At 47.0% G+C, this 20,565-nt stretch overlaps 1 protein-coding gene across 1 annotated transcript in view; it reads left to right on the forward strand.

Moving 5' to 3' along the window:
- The window catches only part of FRMD4B (FERM domain containing 4B), a 124,788-nt gene that overhangs the window by 51,729 nt on the left and 52,494 nt on the right, over positions 1-20,565 (forward strand). The window contains exons 2-5 of the mRNA XM_053954024.1: positions 14,758-14,823; positions 15,492-15,586; positions 17,054-17,146; positions 20,328-20,412. Of these exons, the coding sequence (XP_053809999.1) occupies positions 14,758-14,823; positions 15,492-15,586; positions 17,054-17,146; positions 20,328-20,412 (339 nt within the window). The remainder of the gene's footprint in view (positions 1-14,757; positions 14,824-15,491; positions 15,587-17,053; positions 17,147-20,327; positions 20,413-20,565) is intronic.

Consider the following 20,565-nt stretch of genomic DNA (forward strand, 5'->3'; position numbering starts at 1 on the left):
GCATGGGGAGGTGTCCCCATGGCCGGGACTTAGGGGCACTGCCTCCTGACAGCTTAGAGTTAAACTTGGCTCTGCACACTTCCAACAGCAGCGTTCCAGAGCTCTCTGCCAGATACATTTCCATCTGAGCTCATGATACAGCGTTTTCTGTTTGAGAGAGTTGATTCAAACAAAAATATGATTTCTTTTTTATGGCTTCTCCCTCTTCCCTCACTGACAAACTTCACAACCAGACTGTGAACTTCATCTCATTTCCTTCGGGGTGTCACGGTGCCAGTTTCAAACAGTGCCTTCTATTCACAAACCACTTGGGCCTGTATAAATATTTTTCCTCTTCGATGTGACGCAGCTCACAAAATACGTTAGATTTCGAATGTTGCTGGCGCCACTTCTCAGAGGCAGCAAGTCCTGCACAAAGGTATCACTGTATGAGCTTGCCTGGATAAATCTCCATTCTGGCCTTTGCAGGGAGGCTGGCCAGCTTGCTCTGCCTGGACACAAACTGTATGGAAAGATAAATTAAAAGTGTTTCAAGCACGTGCTGTTTTTTCCAAGCTTCATTTTCATCCTCCTGAGTGGTTGTCTCTCTGTCACCCCTTTTGCTGGCAGTGCTTTGTGATCTTGGATGGACTGTCCATGTGCTTAAAATAACACTGTGCTATCTTTGTCCCCTCATTTTCTGAAAATCAGGCCACCCCTTGTACAGTCTGCATTGCTCTTAAAACCTCTGAGTCATAATTAGTGATTAGTAATTCTGCTAATCTTCTGTACAGATGGAGGCCAGTTCATTCTCAGAGACTGCAAAGAGGATAAAGCTATCAGTGCTGGAATATATTAGCTTAAATACCCTCCCACACACAAATACACATGTACACCTTTCCCCACTAATTGATCTGTCATTCATTTAAACATGCAGCAGTGGTGTGTTGGGGAAGGAGATGGGGAGAACAAGTGTCATCAAAGAGCTGAGAAACGTTTGAATGTGCTGGATTTAGCCATTTAAAGTCATCTTTGACAGTCCAAGCCATGCTAGGATTAAGACTGTGATGTTTCTGTTGCTTTTCCAGCTGATGTGGGGTAGGTGCTGTCCTGGGGATGGGTGCCCCAGTGTGCATCTCCCTGCTGGCCATCAGGCACAGGAGTGTGGTGCCAGCAGAGCTGGGAATGGGGCTGGAGAAGTCACTGCACTTCCACCCATGGCACTGCTGGTGATGTGCTGCTTCCTGAGCATCCTGGCATCACCTCTGGTTGGGCCAGTGGTTTCTGGGCAGGGAGATGTGGGCTGGGCAGAGGGTGTGAGGTTTGGAGCAGGGTGGTGTTTGTTAAGCCATAGTGAAAGTGGCAGTAATTCCTCTCTTGTGTCAAGCTCAGTGCATCTGTTCACCTTGCTGGGGGGGCTGGGGTGTGCTGTATTCCCTGTAGTGTCACCCTTCAGTGAAGGGTCATGGCACTGCTGTTCCCAAACTCATTTGTGCCTCAGAGTTGCAGAATTTCCCTGTGCTCAACTCCAACAGCTTCCTACATCTTACAGGTGAGCTGTATTTCTGTTAAACTCTAATTCTTCTCAGTTAAAGTAAGTTCCCTGTACAGCTGAATTATGCAGCCCTTGTCTGTGTTTGTTTGGAAGCCACAGATCCTCCAAGGAGCTGTGCTCTGCCTCCTCCAGCTATTCCTGTCATTGTGGTTATCCCAGCAGGGCAGAAGCTGGCACCACCCAGGTAACCTTCACATCATTTCTCTAAGGAAACATGACTCACTGTCTATTTTCCATCTTATTTTTGGGGCTTTGGAGTCTGTTTTGGAGACAAATGCAAGTTTGTTGCTCTGAAATCCTCTCCCAAAACTGTCTCGCTGCCACCTCTTAGGTTGCTGGTGCAGTCTGGACCAGCTGGCTGGACCTGACCTGGCACCCTCCTGCCTGATGTGGGGCCAGCTTATGGTTTTTTCATGAAACCTGTGATACTGAGCATAGAGTGGAAAGCTTTTGTGGTCTCATGACTATGAGAACATTGGCTTTTACAAAATAACTTTGAGAAAAAAGACAACTCTTTTGTCTGCAGCTATTTAAGGGGTTATTTGATCAAAGCTGGTTCTTCTGAATTAAACAAGGAGGGTGAGACACCTCTGGCACCTCACTGCATCCCGGGTGTCTGGGGTAGGTGCCCCCTGGAGGTGTCTGGATTGATGGTTATTTAGGGAGAGGAGGGGAGCAGGGCTGACTCACCCTGTGTGAGTGCTGCTTCTCTCCCAGGAAGGCTGTATCCTTACACAGTGCTCTGCAGCTTCATGGAACCTGTTGTTGGCCTCAAACACCTGGCACAGAGCCTCCTGTTTGGGGGACTTCAGCTGGGCCAAGGGGCCTCAGGACCTCTGAGAAGAGGGAGCCACATCTCTGAGCTGTTGCTGTCCAAAGTTTGACCTGTTTTCATTCTTGGAAAAAACAAGTTAGTTTGTTCCAGGTGTTGAACTTTTTTTTTTTTTTTTCTATTAAAATAGATCCCTGGATTTTAAAAATTGGGTTGGGAGAGTCTTCGTAGTTTGTCCTCTGTGTGCATGGTGACTGCTCAGTTGAGAGCATAAATAACTGAATAGAGCATTCAGATTTTTGAAGTATGCATGTGTAAATTTGAGACTTTGTGCCTCTTGTGTACCTGCCTGAAGGTCAGCTTGGAACTCTGGAAGTTCCAGCTTCCTGGGTTTGGGTGCACACTTCTTTGTTGTTCTGTTTTTTCCATTTTCAGTGAAAGCAGTGTCAGTTGTTTGAGTTTTCTTTGAGGAGAGCTGTTTTTGTGCCTGTGTGACGCCTGTGCTCTGCCTGACACAGTTACACAGTTTGTGCTGCTGTGTCAGAGCCAGGGGGTGTGTGAAGCCGTGTGGGTTGATGTGCCAGTGGGGAAGGAATCAGGGAATCAAAGTAGAACTCAGTGTTTGGCACATAGAGAACAGCCTGCAAAGGAGCAGCAGAACAGCAGGTAGATGATTTACTCCTCTAGCAGCAGCTAAGTGCACTCCTGTGGAGCAGGATCAAGTTCACATTGATGGCCAAGGGTGTGAACTGTGTCTATGCTCTCAGTTCCCTCCCCAGGGTGCAGCACCCACATCAGAGCAGCAGACCAGTGCATTGGAGAGCAGTTTGGGAAGTCCAGTGGAACACTGTACCTGGGGGTGTCTCTTGCAGGGAGGGACAGTGGAGCTATCAGTTTATGGGGTGAGTGAGGGTGTCTGTGCCGAGCAGAGAGCTCTGGTTATCTCTGTCCCTGTATCCCTTCAGATGGTTGGTCCCTGCTGCCACAGGGCTCAGCCTTGCTCCAAGGGGTTCAGACTGGGGGTGGCTTGAAGTTTTAGTTCTGTGCCAGGTTTCTACACAAAGTCTCCCCTCCTGTCCCAGGACAGGAGTGTGTGGGGGGAGGTGAGATGGCAGCTCCCAGCGAGCACAGAGCTGCCAGCGTGGGGGTCCTCAGCCACTGCAGTGACACAGGCATCATGATCCCACACTGAGGTGTCTCACTGCCCCAGGACTGGCACCTGTGCTACGCCTTTGGTCAGTAACTCCTGCTTGTTCATTCAGTTTTGTTTTATAATAAAGGGGTTAATATCACAGACAAGAAAAAAAAACTAAAAACCAACCCACAATTGTAATGCTTTGCCATTTTTAACAATCCCGTTTCAACCCCTTGTGTCCCCTGACTCACTCTGGAAGGGCTTTTGTTTCTGAATCTGTAATCAAAGCAACAAACACGAAGGTCATTTCCTTCAGATTATATGGCAACGGAAGAAGTCCGGGATCGTGTCTCCCTTCTTCCCCCAGCTCAGATGTACAGAAAACATGAAGGCTTAGTGCATGCACGCTGGGAGTACTTCTTGGGTTTCTCACGTCCATTTAAACCAGCAGGCTGTGTAATGTGGAGGTAAGAGGCTGTATTTTAATTTCTGATGCTTAGCAGTGACAGATAATGTTATTAAGTGCTCTTGCAGTGTGTCCTGAGTTAAACATCGTGCAGAGCTCGGAGCTGTGAGCCCCAGAGAGCCAGAAAGCAGCACAGAGCAGAGAAAGTTTGGGGTGGGGTAGGTTGAAACCTTTCTGCTTGCTTTTCTCGTCACCTTGAAGGATCAGTCCATAAAAATTTCTTTGCGTCTTTTGCACTCCATTGAGGAGATAAGGGGCTATTTGTTTATCCCAGCATTTACAGCTGCTTTTTCCTGCCTTTGTTGTAAATGCTGCCTTGGCTGCTTCAGCAAAGGGCTGAATCCAAGCTGGATTCTGGTAACTTTGCTGCAGCTGGAGCAAAGATCTCTAACTTCTGGTTAGAGAGAAAGCTCTTTGCAGAGATTACCGTTATGGGCTGCTCTGAGATATGATTTAACCCAAACAAAGCACAGATTCATGAGTCCCAAGAAAAGGCAGTTGGCGCCTGGTACAGTAACTCCTTTCAGCGTGCAACTATTAAATATCTCCTCATAAGGTCCCCTCCTCTCTTATTCCCTAAAAAACCCTTGGGAAGAGGTGGCCTGGAGATGCAGCAGTGCACACAGAGCTGGGGGGTAACGGCTGCTGAGAAAGAGCCTTTGATCCAAAGCACTTGTTTTGCTTTAAAAGTGAAATGTGGAACCATCTGGATCAGCCCCCTGAGTGCCTGGCAAGCTGCTGGCACTGGGAATGTTGGCTCCTCGCCTCCACAGAAACGCTGCTCGCTGCCTGCTCCAGCGCTTACCCGCTGTTGTGACTTCTCTTGGTTTATTTATTTGCTCTCTGCAATTTTTTTAAAGAGTTGCAGATTTAAAGGACTTATTCTTTAGCCTTCTTTTTAAATTATTTTTCATCTCCTTCTTACCTGATGTCAGTCCAAAGCTGGCATCTACGTTTCCTGAGGGGCTGTTGCCAAGCATGAGTGGTTGGAAAAGTCCAGTGGGGGAAGCTGGGTGCAGGGACCTACATGGGGCAGGAGAAGAAGAGACTCAAGATTACTTTAGAGAATGAGATTGTGCCTGGAGGGGATGGCAATTATTTGGTCAGGGCTTGCTCTGCATGTGTCTCCTGCTTTGGGAGCCTTCCCTCAAAAACCCAACTCAGGGGTGAGCAGGGAGGTGCTGGAGAGGACAGAGGAGCATCCTCTGTGAAAAGCCATCAGAAATGGGGGAGAGCTTCAGGGCTGGGAGAGGCAAAAAGGCATCAAGGGCAGGATGTGGGTCTCCAGGGATGTGAAACTACTCTTCTATAAGGGTATTTTTCATCTTCTGTAACTATTCTTGCAACAGGGAAAGCTGAGTTTGTTCGAGTGAATCAGGGATGGCTTCTGGGGTGAGGTAAAACTCAGGAGTTACCAGAAGCTCTGCACAGAATAAACCCTAAGATTCGTGTTGTAGGGACTTAAGCAAAGAAGTTGGAGCTTAACTGCTTTGCCTCCTGGCTGAGGAGCAAAGGTCAGGACAGGTCACAGGAGGGCAGCTGGCCAGTCCTGCCCCACTGTGGACACTGCTTATTCAGGGACAGAGGATGCTGCTGCCTCCAGGCAGTGCTCCTTCATGGGCAGCCCCTGCACTTGTTGTGTCAGGTAGCATCAGGAAAGCACTCTGATCCCACAGGAGACCTTTTTCCCCTGGATTCCCAGGAGATTGCACTGGAACAAACCACCCCCGTGGGCTGTGTGCAGTAATGACCTGCCTGCAGTGTCTCAGCACTGCTGGTGATAAGTGTGTCTCCAGCAGACACAAATTCACTGGCTGTGTGCTGCCAAGGAAAGCAGATGTTGGATTTCATTGACTTGATATTTGTGGCAGATTTCTACTGATTGTTTCCTATTAATTTTCCAGATAGTTTTTTTTAATAGCATTAGCTGTAGAGTTGCCTGCCTGTTCTTTTCTCGCTGTTGTTTTAAATACACTGCGAAGTGGCAGGAATGGAATGTCAGCACCCCTGGAATGACATGACCTGTTCAGTTGTCAGCTTCAGACACCTTTAAGGAGAATACTCCTGCAATAAAGGTGCTGATCCTTCAAGAGAATAGCCAACCTCTCCCTCTCTATCAGAGGGACTCAGAATCTGTCATAACACTGCCAGAGAGATCCTGTGGCCTTTGGCAGTGCCAGGAGAGGTGAAATGCTGGCTGGGTGCTGCTTGGCAGCTGGGAAGTCTGGGGCCAGCAGAGCCAGACTTGAGCAGCAGTTCTTCCCTCTGCTTCCTGCAGTGGGGCTGATGCTGCCTGTGCACTTGAGTGCTTTCATCCCCTGCTGGTGCACAGTGAACAACCCCTGCACCCCCAGGGGAACAGAGCAAAGGCAAGTACAGGAAAAGCCATCAGGAAACGCAGCCACACTGCAAGATTTCCTCATGGGGAGGAGAGGGGTGAGTTTTTTACATTGCACACTCCTGGCTGGGAGCAAGAAGCTGCAGTTCTGCTGTTTATATTTTTCTCTTGGCAAAGGGCTTTAACTCCTGGCTGGGTTACTGGATTTATCATTTTGAGGAAGATTTAATTAATTTGTTTCCTGGATTTTAATTTATCGCTGTTCTTTGGTTTTGTTCAGTTTTTGGGGGTCTTATTACAGCATGCTCACATTATTTCAGAGGATTTTGGGAGAAGAGGATGAGATTTAGAGCCCCACAACCTGCTCTGGTGAGTGGGATCTTTCTTATGACCCCAAGAGAATGTGCCTGTCATCCTGTACAAGCCATCAACAGAGTGAATGAAAGAGTCCCTTAGATCTGCCATCCCCTGCAATGAGGAATAATAGAATAAATGGGGAAAAGGAGGGTTGCATGGAAAGTCTGTTGGCAAAGCCACAGTGCCTGCAGTGAGGGAGAGCACTTGGGCTGTTCCTGTGCCAGACTTTTTCACTGGCTCAGCTGGTGGGGCTTACATGAAAGTCAGTTGATGCTCTGCAGGAGCCAGTTTTTTCATCCTATCTCCAGCTCTCATGGCTATTTTAGGAAGGTGCCATGCAACCCAGGCAGCCTCTCAGCCCCCTGTTCCAGTCACTGTGTTTTATCTCCAGCTCATTGCCAAACTTCAGCAGAGCCAACATTTCCATGTAGAGCATCATCAAAGGGACATCAAAGTGCAAAGCTGGCACTTTTCTCCAGCCTGTCTCATCTTAAAACATTTCTGTGCATGTCATTCAGTTATGGCTTTAAGTGTCTGTCCCTTCCTGGCTGGTCCTGAGAAAGAGAATATCCTGAGGCCTGGGAATTCTGCTGCACAGTCCCTACAGTTGCTGTGGGTAAACATCTCGTGAGTGTGCAGAGCCCAGGTGGCCTCTGCAGCCCTTGGGAGGGATGGAGGTGGCACTTGGAGTTACCTGGTTGGTCCTACAGGATGGTTTGCCAGAGCACAGAGGATGAAAGATGGAGCCAGCCACTGTGGAGCATCACTGGCTATTTAACATTAAGCAGATACTGGCTTCTGTTGAAGGTTAATAGTGAGATAACAAATGATTTAAGGCAAAACCCTGACCCTATTAAAATTAATGGCAAAATTAATTGACTGCACTGGAGACAGGACGTCAGCCAAAGGCTTCTTTATGACTTGAAGATTAGGAAGGAGAGGCAGTATGTCTGGAGACATGGTCTGCCCCCATAAAGCTGGTGGGACCTCTGCCACTGCGCTCGAAGGGATCACTGCAGGTTTTTTGTCTGTGTGAGCCAGACTGTGGTGTTGTGGCAGGAACCCACCCTGGTTGGTGTGAGCAGAGACTGGGGAAACACGAGATTTTGGACCCAAAGCTGACCCACTGGGCATTGCAGGAGGTATCAGTGAGTCCAGAGGGGAGGACTGCACTGCTCTGAGGCAAAGGAGCTGGTGGAGAGGCACACAGTGGGGTGGGATGTGACAGTGGGTTGGGGCAATGCTTCCCTTCCTCAGATCTTCACTCGTGGGAGAGTGGAGCATTTCCAATCCTCATCCATCAGTTTCACCCTGAGCACCTCCCACCATGGGACACTGAGTGATGGCACCCACACTGGTCAGGGCAGATCTGTGGGGTTGCACACAGGCTCCCCAGGATGTGCATCATGGTGTTTTTGGAGACCTGTGCAGATTGTTTAAAAAGCTTCCACAGCAATGCTGGTATAGCCCCAAACTTCTGTCTGTTATTTTCCTCCTCATTCCTTCAAGTTCTAAGAGACTCCAAGTGCTGGAACATGATGAAGCTTTGCTCTCCCAACAGACACACCAGGAAACTCTGAGGTCATTTAAACCATCATAACTTTTTCCCTCTTCCCCCCAGCTGCATGCAGGCCCCTTCCTTCCAGAAGGACAGGCAAAGGCTTTTATTTTCCTGAGATGTGCCTGGCTAGGGCAGCTCCTTATTGCAAGACATTCTTGCATGGGATTTCACATTTTGATCAGGCTGTGCACGTTCAGGGCCAGACATAAGCTGGCTGGTTGTACCAAAGTCAGTGAAGCAGTGCTGATCTGAGGCAGCTGAGGAGCTGATCCTAAATGCCTTCAGAACCAAAGGAAAAAACCCACTTAAATGCCAATGAAAATCTGAAGTGTAGGGGCTTCAGTATTAAGCTTTGAAATCTCTTACAGGCTTATGAGTTACAGAAGAGAAGTTTGGATTAAAAAAACAGAACCTTTACAAGAAATTACTGGTGATGCTTTAATGGGTGGTTAAGTGCAGCTCAGGTAGGGATTTGGACATGGAATCCTTTCAAGATCCAGGCTGGTGCTGTAGGCTTGTGCACCTGGAAAGCAGAGCTGCTGCCTCTGTGCCACTGCCTAAAGCAGGATGGAAGCATTCTGGGATGCCCTCATGGCACAGGCTTTGTGAAGTCAGTGTGTAAAGGGCCAGCATTGCCTTCTGGGAGAGGGAATTTTGCTTTCTGTTATCTGTATCATTTTCTTCAGTGCTCAGACTGCCTGAGCCACTGTGGTGTGCCTGTTTCAGGAATAAATGAGCCAGTTTTTATCATCTATGTACTAATGATGTGCCACAGTCCAATTTCTCACTTTTCAAACTGCAGGTTTAAGGCTGTGTGCTGACCATTTATGTAGTGAAAATGGTTCCCCTTTCTCTCTCATCACTGGATGCATCAGTGTAGGTGTTTTTTTCCTGCCTATAAAATATCTTTTGGAGCTATTCATCTGCCAGTGAAGTTTAATTTCACATATTTACCCTGCCAGGAACCCATGGAAATAACATGCACAGTTCAGTGCATCCAGGACCAAATCCCTGGTGTCACACAGGAGCACCAAGGCCTGAACAAAAGGGTTTATCTTAGGAGGAAGGAAAGAGGAAAACTGGGGCGAGAGGTTTGCTCCTTCCAAAAGACTTCTCATGGAATTCAGAGCGTTAAAGGTGTGAAGCCTTGCTGGATGTGGATGATTTTAAAGCTTCTGCTGATGAGTATTTAGGTGGCTGAGGAGCCTGGCTCAGCCACCCTGTCCCTGGGCAGGCTGCACTTAGTGGTGCAGTGTGTCTGCACACATGGGCTGCTGAGCCCAAACCGTGGCACATCCCCAGGGAGAGCAGCTGGGATGCAGGCACAGGGCTCTGAGCCTGTCACTGGCAGACACAGCTCCCAGTTTTGTCTTAATTATGTGCAGCTTACGTGTAATCCTCTCTTCTTTGGCCAGAGAGTTTGTAAGGTTTGGAGTTTGTTGTCTCTTTTTCTTTTTTTTTTTTTTAATTTTATTTTCTTTCTCTAGACCTTAAAACAAAAAAAAAGGCTTAAAAATAGAAGTCAGTGACAGATAAGCCAAGTGACTTCTTTGTAACGTTCCCAGTTCTGAGAGGGAGAAATCTGACCTGGAGGGAATACAACACATTGAAGTTTGCTCCTAACCCAGACCCATCGTGATTCTCTATTCCTAAGCTTCCCTTCAGGAGATGTGTTATTCTGACAGTTTTGTGGTTTTTTTTTGTTGGGTTTTTTTTTGGTGGTTTTTTTTTTTTTGGGGGGGGGGGGTTGGGTTTTTTTGGTTTTTTTTTTTTGTGTGTGGGGTTTTTTTTTTTTGTTTTTGGGTTTTTTTGGCTTCATGGTGTCATGGTTTTTTTTTTTGTTTTGTTTTGTTTTTGTTTTGGGTTTTTTTTTTTATTTCCTGTTTACACCCTGTCTAATTACTCTTTTTCTTATTTTTTCCCTAACGGAATGACACACATGGATGTCTAAAAATATTGCATGTAACAACCAGCTTTGCATAAGGAGGATGTTTCTGTCCAAGAGAAATAGCATAAATATCCTGCATGTGCTTTTTTCCCCAAATAAACATTCAGGCTCAGGATATTGTAGGGAATTGGTCTAAGTAGCCAAGAAGTAGGGTTTTTTTCTCTGCCTTGCTGATTTTCTTTTTAAAGGATGGATGTTCTGGAAAATCTGCTTTGATTTTAGGTGGAGAATTTGTCATATTTTTTTGTGACAAAAAGGGAGGACAACATGTTGTTTCCTCCCAGCTAATGAAACCTTTATGATAATGCTAATTTTCTATGTACAGCTACAATCTCACCATATGCTTTAATTTCCACACATGGGTATTCTGAGAATTGTTTGTTTCCCTTCATTATCTGCCTGTTTTACTGAAGATTTGGGTGAATCAGATTCTTGCTGATAGCCTGTAAATTAGGAGAACTGCAGTATTTTGATGTAACTGCATTTCTACAGTGGAAAATGTTTGTCTCCTTTCAATCCTCTCTGTTTTTGAGGTTTTGCTGCTTACTTGTGTACAGAGAATACAAGTGAATTTGGGATGCTGGATTTTTATTGTTTCCCAGTCTCTCAGTATGGTTTTACCAAAAATAGGGCTGTGTACTGTCTCTCCTAATTTCCTGTTGGGAATGAGATGAGACACAGAGATGCTTTGTGAATTTTCTGCTGCTACTTCTTTTACTGGATAATAGCTCAAATATTAGCAGGCTTTTAAAAATAACCGCTGAGATGACCAATTTGGGGGCATGTTGCAGAAACTGTTCATTTGTACAGACAATGCCAAATCAATGAGAATAAGCTGAAAACAGATGTGTGTGTGTATAAATATCTCAAGACTGTTCACACTATCTCTTGACTGAGGCAGACAGCTGTGCTCATCTCATGATGGATTGGTCCAACACATAGAAAATCAATTATATTGTTCAGATTAGCAGGGTGTCCTGAATTAAAGATGAAAGGAAACGTATTAGCAAGGGCTCCAGGGCTTTGGGTCTTTGAGGAGCCTGGTGCCCTGGGAGTTGGGACACACCACAAGTCCCTTCCCACAGCCTGAGGAAACAGACCTGTAAGCGGATGTGCTGTGGGGAATAAATCAAATAATTCACACCAGTGTCATTGGGGGACTTAAAAAGGAGTCCTTTGCTCTGGCTCCAGGAGCTCAAGAGTCTCCAGCTGCTGAGCTGGAGGCGCCTTTCCCTGGCCAAAATCCATTGCTGAAAGTGATGGAAGCCTCTTTATGAAGCTCTCCAGCTTTTCTCCATGCAAGAGAATGGGACCAGGTTATTGGTACCTGTGACTGTGCTGTGCCACAGTCATGTCACTCCTGGGGATGGACACTCCAAAGCTTATGAGGTGAGCTTGCAGCTGCAATAGCTTCCAAAGCTTTTGGTTCTACCTCCTGTACAGAAAAGGGCTGTGAAATGTGAGTGTTGCCCTGTGCCTCAGAGCCCTGTCTGCACAGGGAGGCAGCTGGATGCGAGGAGAGAATTCTCTCCTGGAGATGACCTCTCTGGTGGGCGACATTCCTGATGTAGGATGGGCTTGTGCTTCCCTGTGGTAGTAATTTGGAGTGATTTTCATCTGATCGTAAGAACAGGGTGAGCCAAGTGATGTGCTCTCTGCCCCATCAGGAATGGGGTGGGGATACTTGGAGTGAGCTCCTGCACAGCTGCAGGGACCAGGGTGCTGGGGCTGAAGCTTTGGGTGTGCAGGAGGAGGAGAAGGGCTCAGACTGTCCAGGCTTTGTTTTGGGATTGGAGCCTACAGATGCAAAGCTGATGGTCACACCAGCAGATCTGTGTTCCTTGAGCAGGCTGTGGTGCCACACAGTGAGTATCCCTGTGTCTCATCCTGGCTGGAGGAGGTGTCTTAGCAGGAATGTAGCCCTCGGGTGTTCAGGAATGGGTTGGGGGGGGGCAGAGGGGTGCAAGCAGCTCTTCTTGGAGCTACAGCCACAGGCATTTCATGGCTCTGGACATTGCTGTCCTGTGGCTTTGTCCATGGGATGAAGTGTTCCTGGGGTGACACGAGCCTGGGATGCAGGTGGGGGCTGCCAGGTTTGTCACAGCAAAGGCATTTCACAGTGCTTTGTCACTGGGCACCATGGCATCTTCTGCAACTTCTTGGCTGAGCTTTCCAGCACTCTGGGAAGTGGATGTGTGATTTCTGAGGAAAGATTCCTCGTGTCTCAGCTTTTAAATGTTGTTTGTGTCTATATTTGTAAATGAGACTTCTAAGCTGTTTCCTTATGTTGTCTCATCAATAAAATCAGGGATAATTATATCTTGCCTATCTTTAGGGATGTTATGAGTTTTATTTACTTTTAAGGTGCTTTGCAGTTACCTTGGATAGCTGAATTGAAGCACAGGTGATTTCTTTTATGTTGTAATCCTTCCAGATACCTTTCTTTCTCCTCAGCACGAGGCTTTGTGGATGTGTTTGCTCTAACAGAAACCTTTTTTACTTAACAACAGACAACCGAGGCAATTAAAACAGTCAGAAGTGATTGATGTGATTTCACTGGGTGAAAGCTAAAGCAGCTCACAATTAAATAATGGCAACCCTCGTGCTATCTCAGGGCAACAGATGGGGAATGATTTAAAAACACTATTGGATCCGACACTCCGCAGCATGGGCAGATTGGTAACAGTGTGTCAGAGCCAGAAATGCGCTCCACCTTGAAGGGTGCGCTGATGAAATGATTAATTGATGGTAATGGGCAACTTAGTTATGAGCCTGCCACGGCAGCCCTTCAGCTCTTAGGAACAAATAGACCTGGGAGTGGATCATAATGGGTTTAAGGGCTCTGGGTGCTGCGTTTGGGCAGCAGAGAAATCTCAGGGAGCGTGCCCCAAGCTGGAGTTGGGGTGTGCAGCTCTGCTTCCAGAATCCAGGGATGAATTGCTGGAGGTGGTACCTTGCTGGGAGTGCAGGGCCTGGGGGATGATGCTCTGCAGGGTGCAGCACCAAGGGATGCAGCTGTGAGATCACTGCTGTCTCCGGGGCAGAGCAGCCTTGTGCTCTGAACTGCTGCGTGCCCCGTGTGTCACTGCTCATCTGGCACTTCTGTACAAATTCACGTTCGTAGCAGTAAGACAGAGAAAGGAAGGGATTTCTGTCCTCTAGAGTCGCTCTGCAAACGGTCCTTGTACCAGTACTGCTGTTTTGGTGTGATGCTCAGCAGTGCCGAAGGTTGCCGGTGCTGGGGCACGGATGCTGCAGCCCAGTTTTCCGGGACGCTTCGGGGAGTTGTGCCTGCAGACGCTCATCTCTGACCTGCTTGCAGAGCTCCTCAGGAGGGCACTCCCTGTCGGCCTTTGGTCAAGATGAGCTCAATTAGTTGGGACAATGGAGCTTTGTTGATTTGGGCTCGGGGCAGAAGGGCTGGCCGGTGACAGAGGCAGCTGTGTCTCGGCAGCCTGGCTGTGCAAACCGGGGGAAGAGCTGCGAGGTCTCTGCGGCTGTACTGCAGTCACGTAGAAATTGTGTTTATTTTGAAGTCTCTGCACGGCCTGGGTGTGCAGCGTGCACAGGGGCAGGAGGTGATGAGAGGGGCTGATGGCACTACAGCTCAGCACTGTCCTTGTCCCTGTCCCTGCGGAGCCAGAGGGATGTGAAAGGGGAAACCATCCCGTGTTACTGTTTAATCCCTCTGGGAGCCCCTGTCTAAGCAAACCACCCCCGGCTTCTGCTCACAGCTCACAATTTATAGTCGGCTGGAAGCTTGTGCTGTCAGGAAAATGAGTTACCTTGAGGCTGGGGGAACAAATATGAAAGCCAGGTTTCCTTCACCAGCTCTCACCCAGAGAGTGTTGCAAAGCTGGTCCTCACTAGAGCTGCTGAAAGGCCCAGAATTAGAACAGATATTAAATAATGTAAAAGCTTTCATTGAAATGTATTAGATTTCAAAGGGCAGATACTAAAAGGGCATAATGGGCAGCTATTTCTGAATTGCTCGCCTCCTAAAGAGAGGAAGAGACTTAGTTTGCAGGAGATAAATGTGACATGAAAGAAGTGGTTCAGATATAGCATCAGAGCTTGCAAAGCTCATCCCATTCTTAGTGATGCAGTTCAAGCACCTTCTTGATGTGTGCAGCTCCTATGTAAGAATCCCATGGAGGTGATGACTTTCAATAGGTGCCCAAGTGAAAATGTTACTGTGCTGGTGGAGACTCCATCTGTTCTAGACACAGGTCAATGGACCAGGTCTGGGCTGAGCCATCTGCAGGGAGGGTTGGATGGATCTGGGTTTCCTGGGTCACTGGTCATCTCCTCCTCACCAGAGCAAAAGCCCAAAGCTGTGGTACTGGCCAGGCTGGTTCATCCTCACATTTAATTCTCACAGCATTTATGGTTTTTTTTTTTATCTGATCCTGATTGCTGCTAAGCACCCTTAATTCCAGCTTGGAGTTGACAGGAACTGCGAGCACTGAGGCAGATTCCCAGATGGAGTCCTTGGAGAAGGACTCTCAGCTCGGGTACAGAGTCAATTCCCTTATCCATCAAAATCAGACACTCACTTCACACTGCCCTTGTCCCCAAGCCTCACATGCTCTGGTGCAAGCCAGGAATGCTGCCCTTCCTGACAGGCTGTGCTGCTGTCTTTGCAGATGACCGAGGGCCGGCACTGCCAGGTGCATCTCCTCGATGACAGGAACTTGGAGCTGCTGGTTCAGGTACAGACCTCGCTCTTTTGGGGACTGGCAGCAGTGCCAGATTTCTCTGCTTGTTTTCTTTTGGGGGCTGAAGTGAGTTAGTTATGCTAGAAAAACTCACAGGAGTGGAATAGGCTGCTGAGGCAATGTGTGCTTCTCCTGACACCTGGATTAGCTGAAGGATTTCCCCGTGCATCGTGGGCAAAATATCTGCCATCAGTTCTGCGTTCACTTTTTGCTTTCACCAAAAGGATATTAAACACGCTCCTCGTGGTGGTGTTTTTTGTCTTTTAGATGGGAAGAAAACTCTGTGGTTTTGAGGATTTTTTTCCCCATGACAGAACTCAAAGCATGAGATCCTTCACTACACAATATTTTCTTAATTGAAAAATCCTTCCTGCTATAAGTGCAGGAAAGCCTGGGATGCTGCCTTCTCCCCCCGAAAGAGGAAAGCAGCACTCAGTCTGTGCCCTTCACCTTAATGTCACAGATTAAGCACAGAATTGCTCCACACATCCCACACAGCTCTATTGAGACACCCTGAGTCTGATATGCCACTTCTGTATTCAGCTGTACAACAGGGTTTTAGCATGGCCATGTGTACTTAAATGTATTTGCACAGAAAAAAAAATTTTTTTTATTAAAAACTTGGACTGAAATGAATAAAATTATTTTCATTCTTTCAATAGCCCAAACTTTTGTCTCGGGAGTTACTGGATCTGGTGGCTTCACACTTCAACCTGAAAGAGAAGGAATATTTTGGGATAACATTTATCGATGACACGTGAGTGTGTTTATTTAGTTTAAACAGCTGTGTCATTATTGCAATGTAAAACCTTATCTCTGATACTGTGGCAGCTTGGCATGATGGAAAAATGACTTCTTTCAAAGAATTTCCTACCTTTTTCTTGTGCTGCTTGGCTGGGGAGAGGGGAAGGCACAAAATAGAAAATATTTGGAAAATATCTTCTGGGCACAAACCAGAGAATCCTTGTAAAATATTTTCCTGATGATTTCACATTTCATATTTGTCTCACACAGTGAAAAAACTGATTCAGTGATAATTTCCCATGTGAACACCCTTAACTTTCCTCCTCTGCACTTCTATAACAACAGAAAGGTTTTGCATTTATTTCCAAAATGAATTGCTCCCACTGCTTTGCACCTGAATCTCAAATATATTATTGAGCCTTTTAACCCCAAATTTCCCAGCAGAGTGAGCTGTGAGGTTAGTCCTGCCCAGGAACCACTTTCCTCTCTCTGAGCCTGGGTGTGATGCTCTGCCCAGGCTCTGGAGCTCTGTGGGAGATCTGTTCATGGCATTAACCCAGAGTCAGCTGGGTTAATTAATTGCAATGGCTCATCTCTCAGCAGGGCAGTGAAATGCTTCCCCACATCTGCTGGCTGCAGGGCCAGTGTCTCCAGAGGAGTTGCCTTCAGCTCCCCCAAAAAGCTGGAGCAGAGGTGCTTAGGGCAGTGGGGACCTGGAGCTGTGCACTAAGACAGCCCCTTAAATAAACCTCTTGTCTAGTGGGAATAACACTGGTTCCTGCTGCTCTCCACTGCCACTTTTTATGCAGCCCTGGATGGAAGCCTCCACCTACAAATCCCATCAGAGCCGTGTTTGGGGCCATCCTGCTGAGGAACCTCCCACGTGCAGGAGCAGGACTGGCCCTGGGGACACCCTGGAGTTCATGGAGCTGATGGGAGCTGCTCCCCCTGGGGCCCTGACCCCAGCACTGTGTTATTTTTACCAGCCACTCTCATCTTGGGCTATCCCTGGAATATTTTTGCCACATCCTTGTCTTTTGACTTGCTGGAAAAGACTCTTCTGTAAATCCCTTGAGGATACCGTTTGTACTTGGTTTATTTTTTCCCCCAGAAAAGCTGCCATGAAATTCCTCTGGATGTTTTTGGTTGCTGGCACTGAGTCACAGTGAGGTTTAAAGTGCTGCCAGGGGATTATCTGAAAGCTGTTGGCTTCCCCAGAAACTCCAGTGGGATTCCAGGGCCTGCCTTGGTGATGGAGGGAGTGTGTGGCCTCTGGAGGGCACCCATGGCTCAGCCTTGCAGGGTTAAGGGTTGGGTTAGGTAAAAAAAAAGGAAGGCATTTGATGAGATGTTTGCCTGCCTTGGAGCTGAGTCTTGAACTTTTCAAAGTAACACTTGGAGTAAGCAGGGGCACTGAAAAGAACCAATTTCTGTATTTTCCATCCCAGTTTTTAACCTTCTCCCCGACCTGTTTCCATAGAGGTCAGAGTGTCTGGCTGCAGCTGGATCACCGTGTCCTGGACCATGACTTGCCCAAGAAACCAGGGCCAGCAACTTTGTACTTTGCCGTTAGGTGAGTAATTGTTTCCACCAAGCAAACATTACCACTTGGGTTTATTTAGCACCAGGGGGTTTTGTTTAAAGGAACTGATTACAGATTTGATAAAGGAAATAAATGTCAAAGCAATGTGTTATTTTTAGAAGGAGATTAGACCCTGGCTAAGTGCTGCTCTCTTTTGTATTTAACTATGAAATAAAGTAGATTGGAACCTACTACTAGGACATTATTCCTAGGGTGGGTTTGGGTTTTTTTTCTGTTTAAAACCTCATATTTTAAATATCTTCTTTGCCTGACTCGTCTTTGCGTGTGCTAAATTGCAATACAGTTTATTCAAACAATTTTACTTACTTTTTTCCTTCTATTTACTTAAGGGCTGTCTGTACTTTAAAGGGATTGCTGATGGCTGTTTTGCTCACAGCTTAACCAGTCCCCAGGAAAGAATAAAATCCCTGGCAAAATTATGATTTTGGCCAATGTAATTACATTACTTTAGGGCTGTTGCTGGCAAAGCTCTGCTGGTTAAGGGCCTGAAAAAAACCCCACATCCTATGAAACAGAGCTGCGCTGGCAGAAGAGACCAAGCATCATATTCTTAATATTGTTGGAGTTTTTGTTTTCCTTCCAGTCTGTGAGGGAACGTGAGAGCAGGCTGACCTCATTTGCTTTTCAGATCTGGGTAAATTTATGCCTGGTGTGCTTAATTATTTGAAGCACTTCCAAGGCAGAGCCTCTTGTGTAGCTGGGTCAGTTGGCACTGGTGCCTCCCCATGTCCCCCGCTGGTCACCAGGGGAATGGGACAAACAAGTGGCACTTTGTTCTGGCTGAATACATGCTGGTGTGTGATGGTGTCCAGAGCTCATCTTCCACACTCAGCAGAAAGAAAAAGCTCCATTTATAAAGGGGTGATGGGCTCTTCACGGTATTTACAATGTTTGATCAAGATCTGGGAGGCCAAAACCTATGGCTGCCCAAGAAAGCTGTGAAAGCAATCCTATAATTTGAGCATTCTTTTGGTTGGAATTGATGCTGTTTGCTCATGGTGTTCATTTTGGCCCTCTCTGTTGCAAGATGGTCCTCAACAGGACAGGGTGTGCAGAGACTTGGGCAGGAGTTAATGTGTGAGGAGTGGGCTTGGAGAGATCAACTTTCAGAAGGGAATTTTAAGCATGACTACTGTGGGGTCATGAGATCCAAAACAGGTAACCAAGGAGGTGGGCAGTGAGATGCAGAGCAGGAGGAGGGAGATACAGAAATAATTAGCACTACAGAAACTGCCTGATCCATAGAAAATAGATATTCCAGCAGAAAAGCCACTTCAAAACCTGCAGTTTCCAGTTGCATTACTGGAAATGGAGGAATCTCCAGATTGCTGTTTTTTCTTCATCTCTTCTCATCCCTGAGCTTTTGCTGTTCAATAAGGAAACATGTGATAATCCTTTGAGATTTTAATTATCACCAGCTGGCATAAACTCAATCCAGCCATGGAGGTTTTTTTGGATGGTACACTCAGCTGAAGGGCTCTGTGATGCAGATTGAGGACTTTCAGAAATATCATTTTTGTTTCAAGAATGCTGACAGCATTGGAGGTAGAAGCAGAATGTGCACTTCATGGTGTTCCCAAATGTGCCTGCCATGCCCTGAACATCCTTATCTCTGTGGTTCAGTGTTCCCCATCTGTACTGGGGTGATAAGAAGGTACAGCTTGTACCACGGAGCAAACAGAGCACAGAGACACAGCTGGGATTGGGGCAGTGCCCCCCTGTGCCCTCACCCTGAATCCATAGATCCTGCAGCTTCCTGCTTTCTACCAGGAGTGACTGGGAGCTGCCTCTCTTCAGAACCAGAACTGTCCTGCTTCTGAGGGCAAGTCAGCCACACCTGACCCTGGCTGAAAGAAACTGGAAGTGCAAATGAGGTCATTAGCTGAGGAAAATCACTTCAGGGTGCAGTGAAGGCTTTAGCAGGCTGAGGAAAGTCCACTCTGGGAAGGGCTGGTCTGGCAGCAGGTTGGGAAAGGATGAAGAGTGTGAGTCCTGCCCTCTGCTCTGCATTTCTGAAGAGAAACACTCAAGGGTATTTAAAGTAAAATTTAGGAAAGCTGTTGGGGAAAAAAATATATCAGGTGAGATCAAGAGAATGTGGAAATACCTGTGGCTTGTAGAGTTCATGGGGAAAGGTGAGTCATGGAAATGTATAACAGCTTTTCAAATGTCTGGGGCAGGCTGCTGGGCTGCCCCTTGGACAGGCTGCATGCCTGTGAAATGGGTAAATTATCTGCAGAGGCATTCTGGAGAGTGCCTTGAAATTAATTTGATGGAACACGCTGTAGGAATGTGAAATATTAAAGCAATTACTATTTAATGTATCACTTTTCTGAAGTCACAGCATAAACACTGCAAACATTCCTAACACATGTGGCAGTGAGAGCAGCTTTACTGCTCCCTGCCACGTGCTCTCTGCTGCTGCTGGGGACTTCTTCAAATGTCCTACAAATCATCCATGCCAAGATGATCACCAGTGCAAAAGTCAGGGGATGGAGCTTGAGGCTGTCAGGAGCCTCAAGAGCAGCATGGGAGAGATTGGTCTGGTTCTGACTGTCCTGTGTGGGCATCCAGCCCTCCTGCTGTGGAGGACAGGACATTGGGAAGCCCTGGGAGATCTGCATTGCTGAGGCACTGGTGGTCCAGGTCTTGGCTTGGCTGTAAAAAAGTTGTGTCTACTGCCTAGCATTTAGTGGGGGCATCTGGACCTGGAGCAAAGTTAAGGGTTCTTGTTGACATTTCTGCTCTCCTGGAAGGAAGGTGATCCTGCAGGACTGCCAGCAACCCCTGTCCTCCAGCAGAGTGTTGGACTGGCTTCCCCACCTGCAACATGTTTGGAGTGGCTTTTTCCAACCTGCAGAGGAGGGATGGGCTTCACTCCTGAATCATTCAGGTTTTTCATCTCATTTGAAAAGTCATCAGATATCCAGGATCTATTGAACCAGGAGTTCCTGTTCCCTGTGTGCTGTCAGGCTGTGATTTCTGCTTGTTCCCTACTAAAAGGCAGGAAATTAAGTGCAGTAGCTCATAGTTCCTCTGTGCTATTTTATTGCTAGAGAACAAAACACTGAGGAAATAAAATTATTTGGGAGGAAGATGAAACCTATTCAAGAGAGTAACTCATGGTTTTGGTTCTTTTTTTAATTTTCAGGTTCTACATTGAAAGCATTTCCTTTCTCAAGGACAAAACTACAGTGGAGCTGTTTTTTCTGAATGCCAAGTCCTGTGTACACCAGGTAAGACTTGGAGCTCCTTGTGCATCTTTCTTCTATTGCTCCTCTGCCACATACTCAGTCCTGAGAACTTGGTAGGAGCTGTGTCTGATTTCTGGAACTAATTGAAGTGTTAAGATCTCAGCGTGCTGACTCTCTCCTTGCCTTGAGTGCTGA

The sequence above is a fragment of the Vidua chalybeata genome, chromosome 12, assembly GCF_026979565.1.
Source record: "Vidua chalybeata isolate OUT-0048 chromosome 12, bVidCha1 merged haplotype, whole genome shotgun sequence".
Classification (NCBI taxonomy): Eukaryota; Metazoa; Chordata; class Aves; order Passeriformes; family Viduidae; genus Vidua; species Vidua chalybeata.